Source organism: Microtus ochrogaster, chromosome 5 (assembly GCF_000317375.1).
Source record: "Microtus ochrogaster isolate Prairie Vole_2 chromosome 5, MicOch1.0, whole genome shotgun sequence".
Taxonomy (NCBI): domain Eukaryota; kingdom Metazoa; phylum Chordata; class Mammalia; order Rodentia; family Cricetidae; genus Microtus; species Microtus ochrogaster.
In genome coordinates, this window is record NC_022012.1 from 38,913,134 (window position 1) to 38,925,059 (window position 11,926).

An 11,926-nucleotide genomic window follows, 5' to 3' on the forward strand; every position below is an offset into this window, starting at 1 on the left:
AGGCTTGTGGAGCAAGCACCTTTACCTGCTGAGCCATCTTGCCCGCCCTGCTCCCCAAATTAATACAAAATAACAGAACGAATCTAAGATAATTCTCTCAGTGCTTTACTGTCTTGCACTGTGCAAATTCATTCAGCTTTGGACCTGAACACACAGCGTTTGCACCAGGCATTTGTCCACTGTCAGGCTACTCAACACCAATCAGCATTTCCTGAAACGCCTTGTTTGAGATCCTCGAACTGCACTGATCTGAATGGCACTATTCTCACTGTACATTCAGTGTCCTGCTGTTGTAGAAACACAGTGGTTTCACATGGAAACAAACGCTTCTAATATTTTCCCACCGTCATCCCTCAGCAGCTAAGTATCAAGTGAGTACATATCAGTACTGTGTTAGGATGCTTGATTTTCAAATTGTTTGAGCTGCTGGGTTGAGTTTCAAAAAGAAAGTTAAATGAGTTTTAGCTTGTGAGCAGGACAGAATTTCTTCTAAATTTTGAAATGACCCTAAGTATACTTTGCTATTTTATAGAACATATTTATGTAAAATGGTGTTCTCACCATGAACAATCATAACATTTTTAAAGATTGGAGATTGAGTTTCAGGTAGCCCAGGGTAGTCTCAAACATATTAGGTAGCTAAGGGTGACCTGCAGCTTTCGTTTTCAGTGTTGAGATTATAGGCACATACCACCACACCTGGTTTTGGCAATGGCAGGGGTCAAACACAAGACTTCATGTACAATAGGCGAGCACTCTACCAACTGCGCTAAATTCCCAGCCCTAAAAATAAAAATGCTGATCAATTCTAAAAACATTGATGATGCTAATATGTTCTTGATATAAAATATTCAGCCAAGATTTTTCTTTATTCAGAAATAAATGAACATATTCATCTTTCATCTTAAAATAAAGACATCTTTTTTTGACATTTTTATTTTTAATTAAATGTGCGTGTCTGTGTGGGTTTGTGCAGTACCAGCAGGGGCAGAGGAGGGTGTCTGATTTCCCAGACTGGAGTTACTTGAAGAGGGCACTGGGAGCCAAACTCAGTTCTTCTTAATCACTGATCCATTTCTCCAGACCCTCATCTTTCACCTTTAATAAATGGTAACACATACATATACCAAAGAATTATTTTAATTTTTGTAATTAAAGATATTTGCATGTGCCCATGCCCATGTGGAGGTCAGAGGACAGCTCTCAGGAGCTAGTTCTTTCCTTCCACATGTGAGTTTCTAGGGGAAATCTTAAAAATAAAAATGCTTATGATTTACTGCTGGAAAATATTTGATTTGTATACCTGTTTTATATACCTATTTACCCAGGGTTGTGTAAAAAGTTCTTAAGCGAAAAGGGGTTTTGAGTAGAAAAACAATGTAAGAAGCCCTGAAATATTTTCCATATTATTCAAGGAATGTATCAGTTTAATTTAGGCTGTGGAATTTATTGATCTTAAAGTTGTCATACTGTTAAGGACTTGCATATTGGTGCCCTCTCCCAGTGATTCATTTTTTGAGACAAGCTCTCTTTATGTATTCATGGCTGACTTGGACCCTGCTCATGGTCTAGGCTGCCTTAAACTTGCAGCGATCCTCCTGCCTCTTGTTCCCAAGTGTTGAGATTACTGGAGTGTATGACCACGCCCAGCCTATCTCATCTTTGTTTTCCCCAACTCAGATTATTAGAAGATGGAACCTTTGTAAGAGATTTAGGTGCTGAGGACAGAACCCTCCCGAATGGGATTGGTGCATTCACCCAACAGGCTTCCAAGTGATTACTCGCCTCTTCTGCCATGGAGCCTCCAGCTCTTCCCAGTGCCTTGTGCTATGAAACTGTAGCAACTATATCCAACTCTGGTGGCCACAAGGCTTCCTCCAGATCCTTTCAAGTAACTGCAGTGTTTTATGTGTGTTGCTCAGTCTTCAGCTGAAGATAGGAGGAGCTCCCCCTCAGATTGTTAGAACCCTATGCTCTCCAAAAACACTACACGTCTTGCCCTCTGTCTCTGCCTGCTTGCTTCACAGAGATCTCTAGACTCTGCCTTGGTTCCCCCCCCCCCAGCCAGCCTGCCTATTAGCCATTGGTGATGGGCAAAATCACCAAGGCCTAGAGAGAAAAAGTGACCCGTCAGTGGAGAGCTGTCTACTACCAAGTCTGAGGCTGAGCGAGAACAGCTTGCGGAGAGCAGCCCGTCTCAGAAGCCAGATGTCATGTAAGAAGAGCCCTGAAGTTTCAGGGATGTGTCTAATGGCGGAAAGGGAGAGAAGCGAGCCTGCTGGTCTGAGCTGGCTTAGGGCAGCTTGTCTGGGCTCTGGATTCTGCTCTCCTGCAAGCAGCATGTGTGGGAGACTGAGAACCAAACCCCCTCCCCACCGGCCTCTGCTCTCTGGCTGTCACTGCGCCTCTCTCAACCTCACTCCCAGCACAGCCCACATCCTGCTGTTTAACCACTGTCTGGGGCTTCAGGCAGCTGCCTCCAGGGCAGGAGCCAGCTGAGAGCTGAGAGCTGCCTGTGTTCCCTTGGCTCCCTTCAGCAGTGTTTCCTGACAGCTCCAACTCCCTCTGCACTCTCCCTTCTTTTCTGGTACCACCAGCGACCTTTCAGGTCCCCTCCATCTTATTCATTTTATGGACCAACCACTCCATCAGCTCCCCCCCATCACTCTCGACACCTTTGATGATTTGATGCATGTGGAGGGCAGTGAGTGCCCACCCCCTCCAACAGGCAAGCACTGTATTGAATCCCTGGGAGTCTGAATTGCCTTAGGACACAGGCTGCTTCTTAGGACCTTCCAGAAAAAAAGGGACTGCAACTTTTCTAGTCAACACACTTTATTGCTTTGCCACTAGCGGAGAGGATTCTGGTATATTCACAGAGATGCAGATGACTATCTAAAGATTTAAAATAAAACCTGGAAAGGGGCTCACAGCACCTGCTGGGCTAGAACCTTTACCAAAGATCACCCAGTCCATTCCCAGAGAAGGGTGTAAAACACAGAGTTGGAAATACAGAAAGCTATAGGGAAGGGCTGCGGAAGAGGGCCAATTTATATGCAGGAAAAGGAGGGGACTGGCGGCAAAGATAACATCTGTGCAAAAAAGAAGGAGCTGGCAGGTACTGGGGGGCTGGAATAAGCATCCCGACAACATGGCTGGCTGAGAAGTCTGATCACCCATGATGCTTCAGAGGATAGCGAGGCAGCAACATCCCAGTACTGAACACTAGCAGAGGAGGCAAGAGAGGAAGCAGAGGCAAGGTTCCAGAACATGTTCACCAGATGGCTGAAGAACAATTCTGTGGGGTCCACAATTTGTCCAGAGAACAGGGAATAGCAGGGTGCTCAGAGGGCTGGGTCTGGGTCCACGGAAGGCAGCATCCCTTCTTTCTGTCAGACTGCTCTCTGATTCAGGCCAGAATACAGGTCCCGCTGGGCTTTGCGGATGGGCTAAGGGTGGAACAGGAGCCGTGATTGATTAGGAAGACGGGAGGAAGGAGATAAGGAGGAAGAAGCACTGGGGTGTAGGCTGCCTGTAGGGTAAGACCTCTGGGCTTGGAGTTGGGGGAGTCTAGTTGTAACTGGTACAGATTTGAGCCAGCCACCTCCTTTTGGAAGCCTCCTACCCAGTAAGGGAGATTGTAAAAACTCACCTCTAGCACTTTTGTCAAGCTTAACTGGAGTTCCTGAGGGAACACTAAATACCCCATTCCTAATGCTCAAATTTTGTTCAATTTGTCCAGCGTGATAGAGAAAAATTTTAGCAATTGCTAGTGCATGGTCACAAAGAAGGCAGCTCCGGCGCCAGGTATTGAGTCAGATGGTGGCCTGGTGGGGAAGAGCTATAGTGCCTGACTGTGCATGCATGTGGTGTGTGTGTGTGTGTGTGTGTGGTGTGTCATGTGTACATGTGTATGTGGCGTGTATATGTGCATGTGTGTGGTGTGTGTGCCTGTGTGTGTGTGGTGTGTCATGTGTACATGTGTATGTGGTGTGTATATGTGCACGTGTGTGTGTGTGAGTGTGCACGATGGAGGGAAACTAGGGGCTATTTGCTCATCAAGCACCACCCTATTTTAATGACCGGTTGACAGCACTGGCATCTGCCAGAACACCATTCTCATCTATCAGGTTAGCATTTGCATAGGTGTTATCCTCCACAGCCGAATCTCAGACAACCAACAAGTGAGAGAAAGAGAGATGTCTCCCTTCCTCTAGTCTCCTGCCTCTACATGGTTGTGGAAGCCAAACAGCCTTGGAGATAGTCCTGAATAACATGAAGAAGGCGGAGAAGGCACAGGGGTAGCCTGTCTGGGAGCCCTGGGTGTCTTGCAGACAAGATGGACCGTGCCAGCTGGACTCCTCTCTAAAAGGAGCCCCCTCCAACTTCCTGCCCACTGTATCCGTTACCTCATAGTCTGGGTTGGGAACAGGTGGTGGCCGCTCCTTGCTTTGCACTGCAGAAAAAGAAGGAATATATTGTTTCCATGCTGAACACCAGTCTTGCAGTGAAGATGGTAGCTAGGAGATCCAGCCCAGGGGAGGGCGGGTCCTCTCTGTCCTTTCATCTAATCTCCCTTTTCCATCCAGCCCTCCGTCCTCTTTTCTTTCCTTTGCCCATCCCTGAGGCCTCCCACTCTGTTCTCATCACTTGTGATTTTGCTCCAGCTCAGGTTCTCCCATTCTCTCTCCAGGCAGAAGGAAGAGGACAAGGTGGGAACTAATCCTGAGATCTCTCTGCCCACAGTTTGGGGGTTGAATCTGCTTCCTGCAGGACACTGCCAGGCATCTGAGGAAACCCACTGCGTTGTTGGTCAGCACGGGTTTTCACAGGTTTTTTAGGGTGGAAGGAGAGGAATGATCTTGAACGGGAAGCCCTCTCTGTAGGGGTCTTGGTATCACAGAGAATGTGCTACGGAAGGAAGCCGTTTGGAATCTGCTGTACAGTTGCTGCCCATCCTGGCCTGGGCCAAATCTCCTCTGACCCAGCTCTATGGTTTTACCTCTGGGCCTGCCACCAGCACCGGTTCCTCGGGTCACAGGCTTGGCCTTGGCCTTTCTATTCTTGCTCCAGTAATAAACCACCATCAGCAAGCCCAGAGTGATGCAGATGTCGACGACGATGATTATGGCCACTGCTGTCAGGTCCACCTCCACACAATTCTCACACACTACAGGGGCAGGGGTCGGGGGAGGGAGAGAAGTGACCCAAAAAGGAAAACACAAGGACGTGGGAGAAGAGGAATAAACAAATGAAGACAAGTCTTCCTTCAACACCTGCATGCCAGCCAGCACTAACCAGAGCCCTGCCCTGCGATAGCATCCAGGGAGAATGACAAGCAATGTGGGTGATTGTGGTCGGAGGCTCTGGAGTCAAACAGTCTCGGCTCCATCACCCATTAGTGTGGGGATTTTCAGCCCACTCTGTTTTCTCATCATCTACTTAGTAATAAAACATGTGCTTAAGCTATATGGTTGATGTGGGGATGGCAGGAAAGGACCCCGTGGTATAAACCTTGGGGCTGGAGTTCAGTGTGCCCCAGGCCGTTGAATAACTGAGGCATGTGTAAGGATTACAAATACACGACTTAGCCGGGTAGTGATTGCATACGCCTTTAATCCCAGCACTCGTGAGGCAGAGGCAGGTGGATCTGAGTATAAGGCCATCCTAGTCTACAGGGTGAGTTCCAGGACCGCCAGGGCAACACAGAGAAACCCTGTCCTGGAAAAACAAAAATAAAAACAAAAACAAACAAGCAAAACAACAACAAAAACAACCTCCAAACCAAATACAGTGCTGGATAAAGGCAGCACTTCCTATTGTCGACTGTGATGTCTTGGTTAGACTTTCAGGTAGTGGCGCTGAGTCTCTCTGCAAGTCCTCCTGATGAAATGTATCTCTGATGCTGGTCAGTCTTGATTCTGAGTATGTCACAAGGCAAGCGACCCAAGCCTGCCTCTGGGGGAACTTGCTATTTTACGCCTAGTACCAAGTGAAGTGACCCAGACAATCCCAGGCCACTGTGAATCTGTTTTTCAGAAAATGCTGGTACTGTGTGGTCCCAGGGAGCCAAAGACAGAGTGCAGGAGGAGCTTTGAGATGACAGGGACTGTGGCTGGCTTGGGGGATTCTCGAGAAGGCTATTTGGGGAGGAACCTGAGTTACCTCTTGCTTTCAGGTAGAGGTACGCGTTCTTCTTTTTGGCGTCTGTGTAGCAGGCGTAGTAGCCGCTGTCCTCAACTTCCGAAAAATCATTTAGCGTGAGTTGTTTGTTACTCTCTCCAGACAGTTCTTTGTTATTTTTTTCCCATTTTATGTCACTACTTTCTAAAGGGCATGTCAGTTCGATCTTGGTTCCTGAGATGGAGACTTTATAATCTGAGGAAAAAGAGAAAAGGGAAGGAGTTTGGAGGGGAAATCCATAAAAATTTCACAAATGGCAAATTGGTTCTTAAGAGGCAGCCAGGTACAGGAGATTTTTCATCACTGGGGTTGAGATTTGCTTGGCAGAGGGAGTTATCCTGACTGGAAAAATTGGGAGAGGGGATGTGTGTACAGATGGAGGGGCAGAGAACCTTCTGGAAGGCGGCTTTAGAGAGTAGACAGTCACATAGGGAGTTGGAAAGGGGAAGGTGGAAGAGGGGCAGAGAACCTTCTGGAAGGTGGCTTTAGAGAGTACACAGTCACATAGGAAGTTGGAAAGGGGAAGGTAGAAGTGAAGGAAAGTCCACAAAAGTCCTCATTTGGTATCTATCTAAAGTAGATGCTGGGAATGTAACAGGGGGCTCTCAGTTCTTGGGGCTGATCTCCCCCAGTCTGTCTCTTCCCCTCCACCCATCCCCTCGTCTGTACTTCTGCAGGACATAAATAAAGTAAGCACTGTAGACTCACGTTTCTGTGCATCAGTATCTGCAAATGAGAAAAGAAAAGAATAGTAAGAAAACAATCCTGGTTTACACTTCCATTTGACGTAAATATTTTTCTAGAGGGAGTAGAAACCAACACCCCAAGAACTGTAAACCCCAGAGGTGAGGTCTGGAGTAAACCCCCAAAATATGCTCGTGCATAATCCAGATTCAAACTACAGGAGCTTGTGCTCCCAAGCCTGAGCTATGGAAATTTGTGCGTTAGTCATAAGATGGAGAACTCTAGGGCTATTCCTCATTCAGCCAGAATCATCTTCCAGATAGCTGTCACAGGGTCTTAAAGATAAAGACCACCGTTCATTGGGATCACTGGTTCTTGGGCCTATGTATTTCCCATGATTTTTCTCTTTTTGTTTGAGACAAGCCTCATGCACTCAAAGCTGGTCTCATATTTGTTATGAAGCTGAGGGTGATTTTCAGCTTCTGATCCTCCTGCCTCTAACTCCTGAGCTCTGCGATTCTAGGTGTACACCATCACGTCCCGTTGGTGTGGTCCTGGGGCTTGAACCCAGGACTCTGTGCATGTCAGGCAGGCACTCTGCCAACTGGGCCACATCCCCAGCCTCTGATGTTTTCCCTTAAAGCTAATGAAGCTGCTTGCTATCGAGATCAAATATCTTGCTCAATATACTTTCCTCCACGTTGCCTCCGAATGGCCCAGGAACTCTGCACAGAGGATGGCTCTTTCTGGAAGGAGCGACTTGGCTTTAACACCATCTCTGAGCACAATGAACTCTCCCTTATTTGGTTGGAGGGGGAGCTACAGATACAGACAACAGAAATTCACTCATAAAAACTATAACAGGCAAGCCAGGCAGTGGTGGCACACGCCTTTAATCCCAGCACTAGGGAGGCAGAGGCAGGCGGATCTCTGTGAGTTCGAGGCCAGCCTGGTCTACAAGAGCTAGTTCCAGGACAGGAACCAAAAGCTACGGAGAAACCCTGTCTCGAAAATCAAAACAAAACAAAACAAAAACAACAACAACAACAACAAAAAACCTATAACAGGCATCACTGTCCTAAGCAGTGGGCTGGTAGTGGTCCTTCTGGAAGACTTGTGGCTGGATCCTGGACACTACTGAGATATGGCACAGCCCTGACATGACAGAATCTAAACTGGAAGAGAGAAAATGGTGGTGGCATTTTCTCAGACACAGCACGTTCCTAGGGAAAGACATGAATGACGAGGCTGTGTGAGGAGGAGCAAGGCGCTCAACCTCTCTGAGCTTCAGTTCTTTCTTTTTCTCTTTGTGAAGTCTTTATTGTTTAAGACAAAGTGTCTTGCTATTTCACTTGGTCTGGTCTCACATTTTCAGCCTTCCTGCCTCAGTCTCTCGAGGGCTGGGATTGCAGGCCTGCACTGTGGCTCCCAGTCTCAAGTCTCTTCATCAGGGAAGAGGAGATAAAATGGGCACTGCAGAGAGCATCTGAGAGACTCAAAAGAATCCCGAAGGTGAAAGTGGATGCACATAGCGGATGCTCATGAAAAACGTGGCTTTCTTTTCTCCCTTCCTTCCTGGGATCCTGCTTCCTGGGAAAACAGCTGAGCTCTGACCCAGTCGCACCACCGCCTTCTGCCTGGGACTTCACACAGCCCGCTCTGCCAGCCAGCAGCTGGAAGCTGGGTATCATCCCAACAGAGGATGACTTCAACTTAATAATTTTACCATTGATGTTTTCTAGAAAGCTTTTGTGAATCCGAAATCACAAATAAGATAGACTAAAAGTAAACAGACATTACTCTATGTTTAGGAGGTTTTTCTGAAAACATGTAAAAAATTGCTTACAACCATATTGGCCCAAATTCAACATCAGAGTGTTGATTTACAAGGACCAGGAAGTCTATGTTTAGAAACAGACGTGTTCACAGACAGTTTGTACACATCCATGGCATTTCACAATGGTTAAGAAATTGAGTTTCCTATAGATTGCTTATCTAGATTATATTTCTAAGTTTTCACCCCCCCCTTATTTAGGGCAACAGCTAGAACATATATGCACAACAAACTTTAACACTTATTCTTCTACTCAAGTACTAACCAGTCTGTCTGTGCTTAACTTCCAAGATATATATCTCTCCAATCCCTCTCTCTTTGAGACAGGGTCTCACTGTGTATGTAGCCTTGGCTGGCCTGGATCTTGCTATATAGAATAGGCTGGCTTCCGACTCACAGAGCTCCATCTGCCTCTGCCTCCAGAGTGCTGGGATTAAAGTCGTGTGCCACCATACTCATTTAATCCCTTTTAAACAATTTAAAAGAAACTTTATGTGTATGTATATACGAATGTTTCCTTGTTAGTATGCACACATGTACATGGGTGCTCACAGAGGCCAGAAGAGGAGGCCAGGTTCCCTGAAACTGAGTTCTGGGAACTGAACTTTGGTCCTCTGAAAGAGTAGCAAGTGGTCTTAACTGCTGAGTCATCTTTCTCTAACCCCCCCTCAAAATTTGCTCTCTATAATATATACATATAATATATTATACATACATAAAATAGATATTATCCATAATATATAAATGTATATATGTATATATTATGGAATAGCTAAGAGCCATCTACTGACTTCTGTCTTGCAAGTACTGTTGTGAGTGTCTTAAATGCATCAGTTACTAAGTCCTCACACCAATGCTACAAGTTGTTTCCATTTTACACACAATGGTCAAATGGCACAGATATTAAGAAGTTACCCACTGCCTGGCGGTGGTGGCACACACCTTTAATCCCAGCACTCGGGAGGCAGAGGCAGGTGGATCTCTGTGAGTTCGAGGCCAGCCTGGTCTACAAGAGCTAGTTCCAGGACAGGCTCCAAAGCTGCAGAGAAACCTTGTCTCGCACCCCTTCCCCCCTGCAAAAAAGAGTTATCTAGCCAGGCGGTGGTGGCGCACGCCTTTAATCCCAGCACTCGGGAGGCAGAGGCAGGCGGATCTCTGGGAGTTCGAGGCCAGCCTGGTCTACAAGAGCTAGTTCCGGGATGGGCACCAAAGCTACAGAGAAACTCTGTCTCAAAAAACAAAAAAAAAAAAAAAAAAGAGTGATCTATTAACACCCAAGAAGGAAACTGAATCAAGATTCAAATAAGGCCGTCAAGTCTCAGGGTTAGATTTTTGTCTCCTCTGCCTCAAGCATCCTCTGACTGTAAAGTACAAGTAAAGCCTATTCAACTCTGCTCAAGATGCCCACCTGAGCCCTCCTCAGCTCTGCAGAGTTTGCCATTCTTTTTCATACTTCACGTTTTCTCTGCACCTACCCATTGCATGCAGCACACTGTAGCATCAAATATTTGCTTCTCTTAAAGACAACTGGCTTCTTGAGGACAAAGAACTAGCAAAATATTAATATTCTGTTCATTTCTTCATGCGAACACTTCATTGAGCACCCACTATGGGCAGACACCAAGAACAGGCAAATGAAATGCCGTCTCTGCCTTCAAAGAACTTAGAGTTCACACAAAAGCAGACAGAGAGGCTGCCTGACCCACAACAACGCGTGTGCCTTTCCCTCGCAGTATGCGCAGGGACTCATGCATGTACAGCTCTAGCCAGCCATGGAAACTAGTGGCCCAACCTGGCACATCTCACACAGATGCCCCCGTCTCCCTCCGCTAGCTCTGGTTCCCACTGCACTCTTGTTCCCATGGTGTCTGTCGTCTGATTAGTTTGTTCCCCGGCTGAGAAGAGGCTGAGAAGAGCGAATCCTCTTACCAAAGTCCTCGAAATCTGAAAGGGAAGCAACACGAGCTGTCAGTTACATTCTTATCTGTGGCTGAGATCCGTCCCTGCTCCCGTGGGCAAGGACCCTCCCCTCAGTCTCAGCATAACGGGTCTTGAAGTTTCTTTGGCTGTATGTGTCAAGCTATTTGGAGTCTTACGTTCTACAGCCTGTATCTCTTGGCTATGCACAAAATGGCTGCTGTGGACACCGGTTATACATGGAAGGGAAAGGAGCCTGCTTTGAATACACCGTTGCTTCTCTCCATTTGGAGACACTGACTGAACAGAGAAGCTTCCAAGATTGGGACAGTCTTGATCTAACTGTTCTGACTTAGAATGTAAAGTTCAGGCTAGTGCACACATAAATACCCACATTCAGATTATGGTTGTGGGTGTGTACCCAAATGCAACCCCAACTAGGGTTACCCTATACATGCATCTGGCCAACCTCACATCCTCTCCTAACCTCATATCAAACAGGAAAAGCAGAAGAATGAAAACCATTGGTACTTTTAACTTTTTTATGTGTATGTTAGCGTTCCTGTATGTGTGTTTATGCATGCATGTGTGTATGTGTGTGTGTGTGTGTGTGTGTGTGTGTGTGTGTGTGTGTGCATGCATGTGCATAGAGGTAGATATTGGGTACCTTCTGTGATAGTTCTCCATCTCTTTGCTTTTTCGGACACAATCTTCCACTGAACCTGGAGCTTGATGACTTGGCTAGACTGGCTGACTAGTCCCAGGGATCCTCCTGTCTCTGCCTCCACAGTGTGTGGATTGTGCTTGCTTTTCTTTAGTGTATGTTTTGGGAATCTAACTCAGACCCTCATTCTTCTCACACAAATATTTTACCAACTGAGCCACCTTCCCAGCTCTACTGAAAACTTTTTAACAGTTTTAGGTTGTTCATCATTTTCTGCAGTCTCTTTGTTCCCTAACCTGGGGCACATCTATGAGGCAAAGGGGTGAAAAGTCTCTTTCACTGTTGCCTGTGTAATCTCTATGGGAAGCTTTGATAAAACTGCACTCCAAATACAGTCAGTTCTGAGAAACACATTCTTCAGGGACTTGGTCATTGAGTGAATGTCACAGTCCACGTGTACCCAACTACCGTAGAGAGCAGAGCTTGTTCACCTAGATTACAGGGTAGTTTATGCCTGCTGTACACCTACAGTATAGTGTGTGCCCACTGTTCACCTAGACTACAGTGTAGTGTGTGCCCACTGTTCACCTAGACTACAGTGTAGTGTGTGCCCACTGTTCACCTAGACTACAGTGTAGTGTGTG

At 46.6% G+C, this 11,926-nt stretch overlaps 1 protein-coding gene across 1 annotated transcript in view; it reads right to left on the bottom strand.

Moving 5' to 3' along the window:
• Window positions 1–3,392: 3,392 nt before the first annotated feature.
• Cd3e (CD3e molecule) overlaps window positions 3,393–11,926 on the bottom strand; it is an 11,874-nt gene continuing 3,340 nt past the window's right edge. Inside the window, exons 4-8 of the mRNA XM_026778949.1 lie at window positions 11,534–11,564; window positions 6,166–6,377; window positions 5,003–5,170; window positions 4,410–4,456; window positions 3,393–3,449 (exon numbers count right to left, since the gene is read on the bottom strand). Coding sequence (XP_026634750.1) covers window positions 3,393–3,449; window positions 4,410–4,456; window positions 5,003–5,170; window positions 6,166–6,377; window positions 11,534–11,564 — 515 coding nt within the window. The remainder of the gene's footprint in view (window positions 3,450–4,409; window positions 4,457–5,002; window positions 5,171–6,165; window positions 6,378–11,533; window positions 11,565–11,926) is intronic.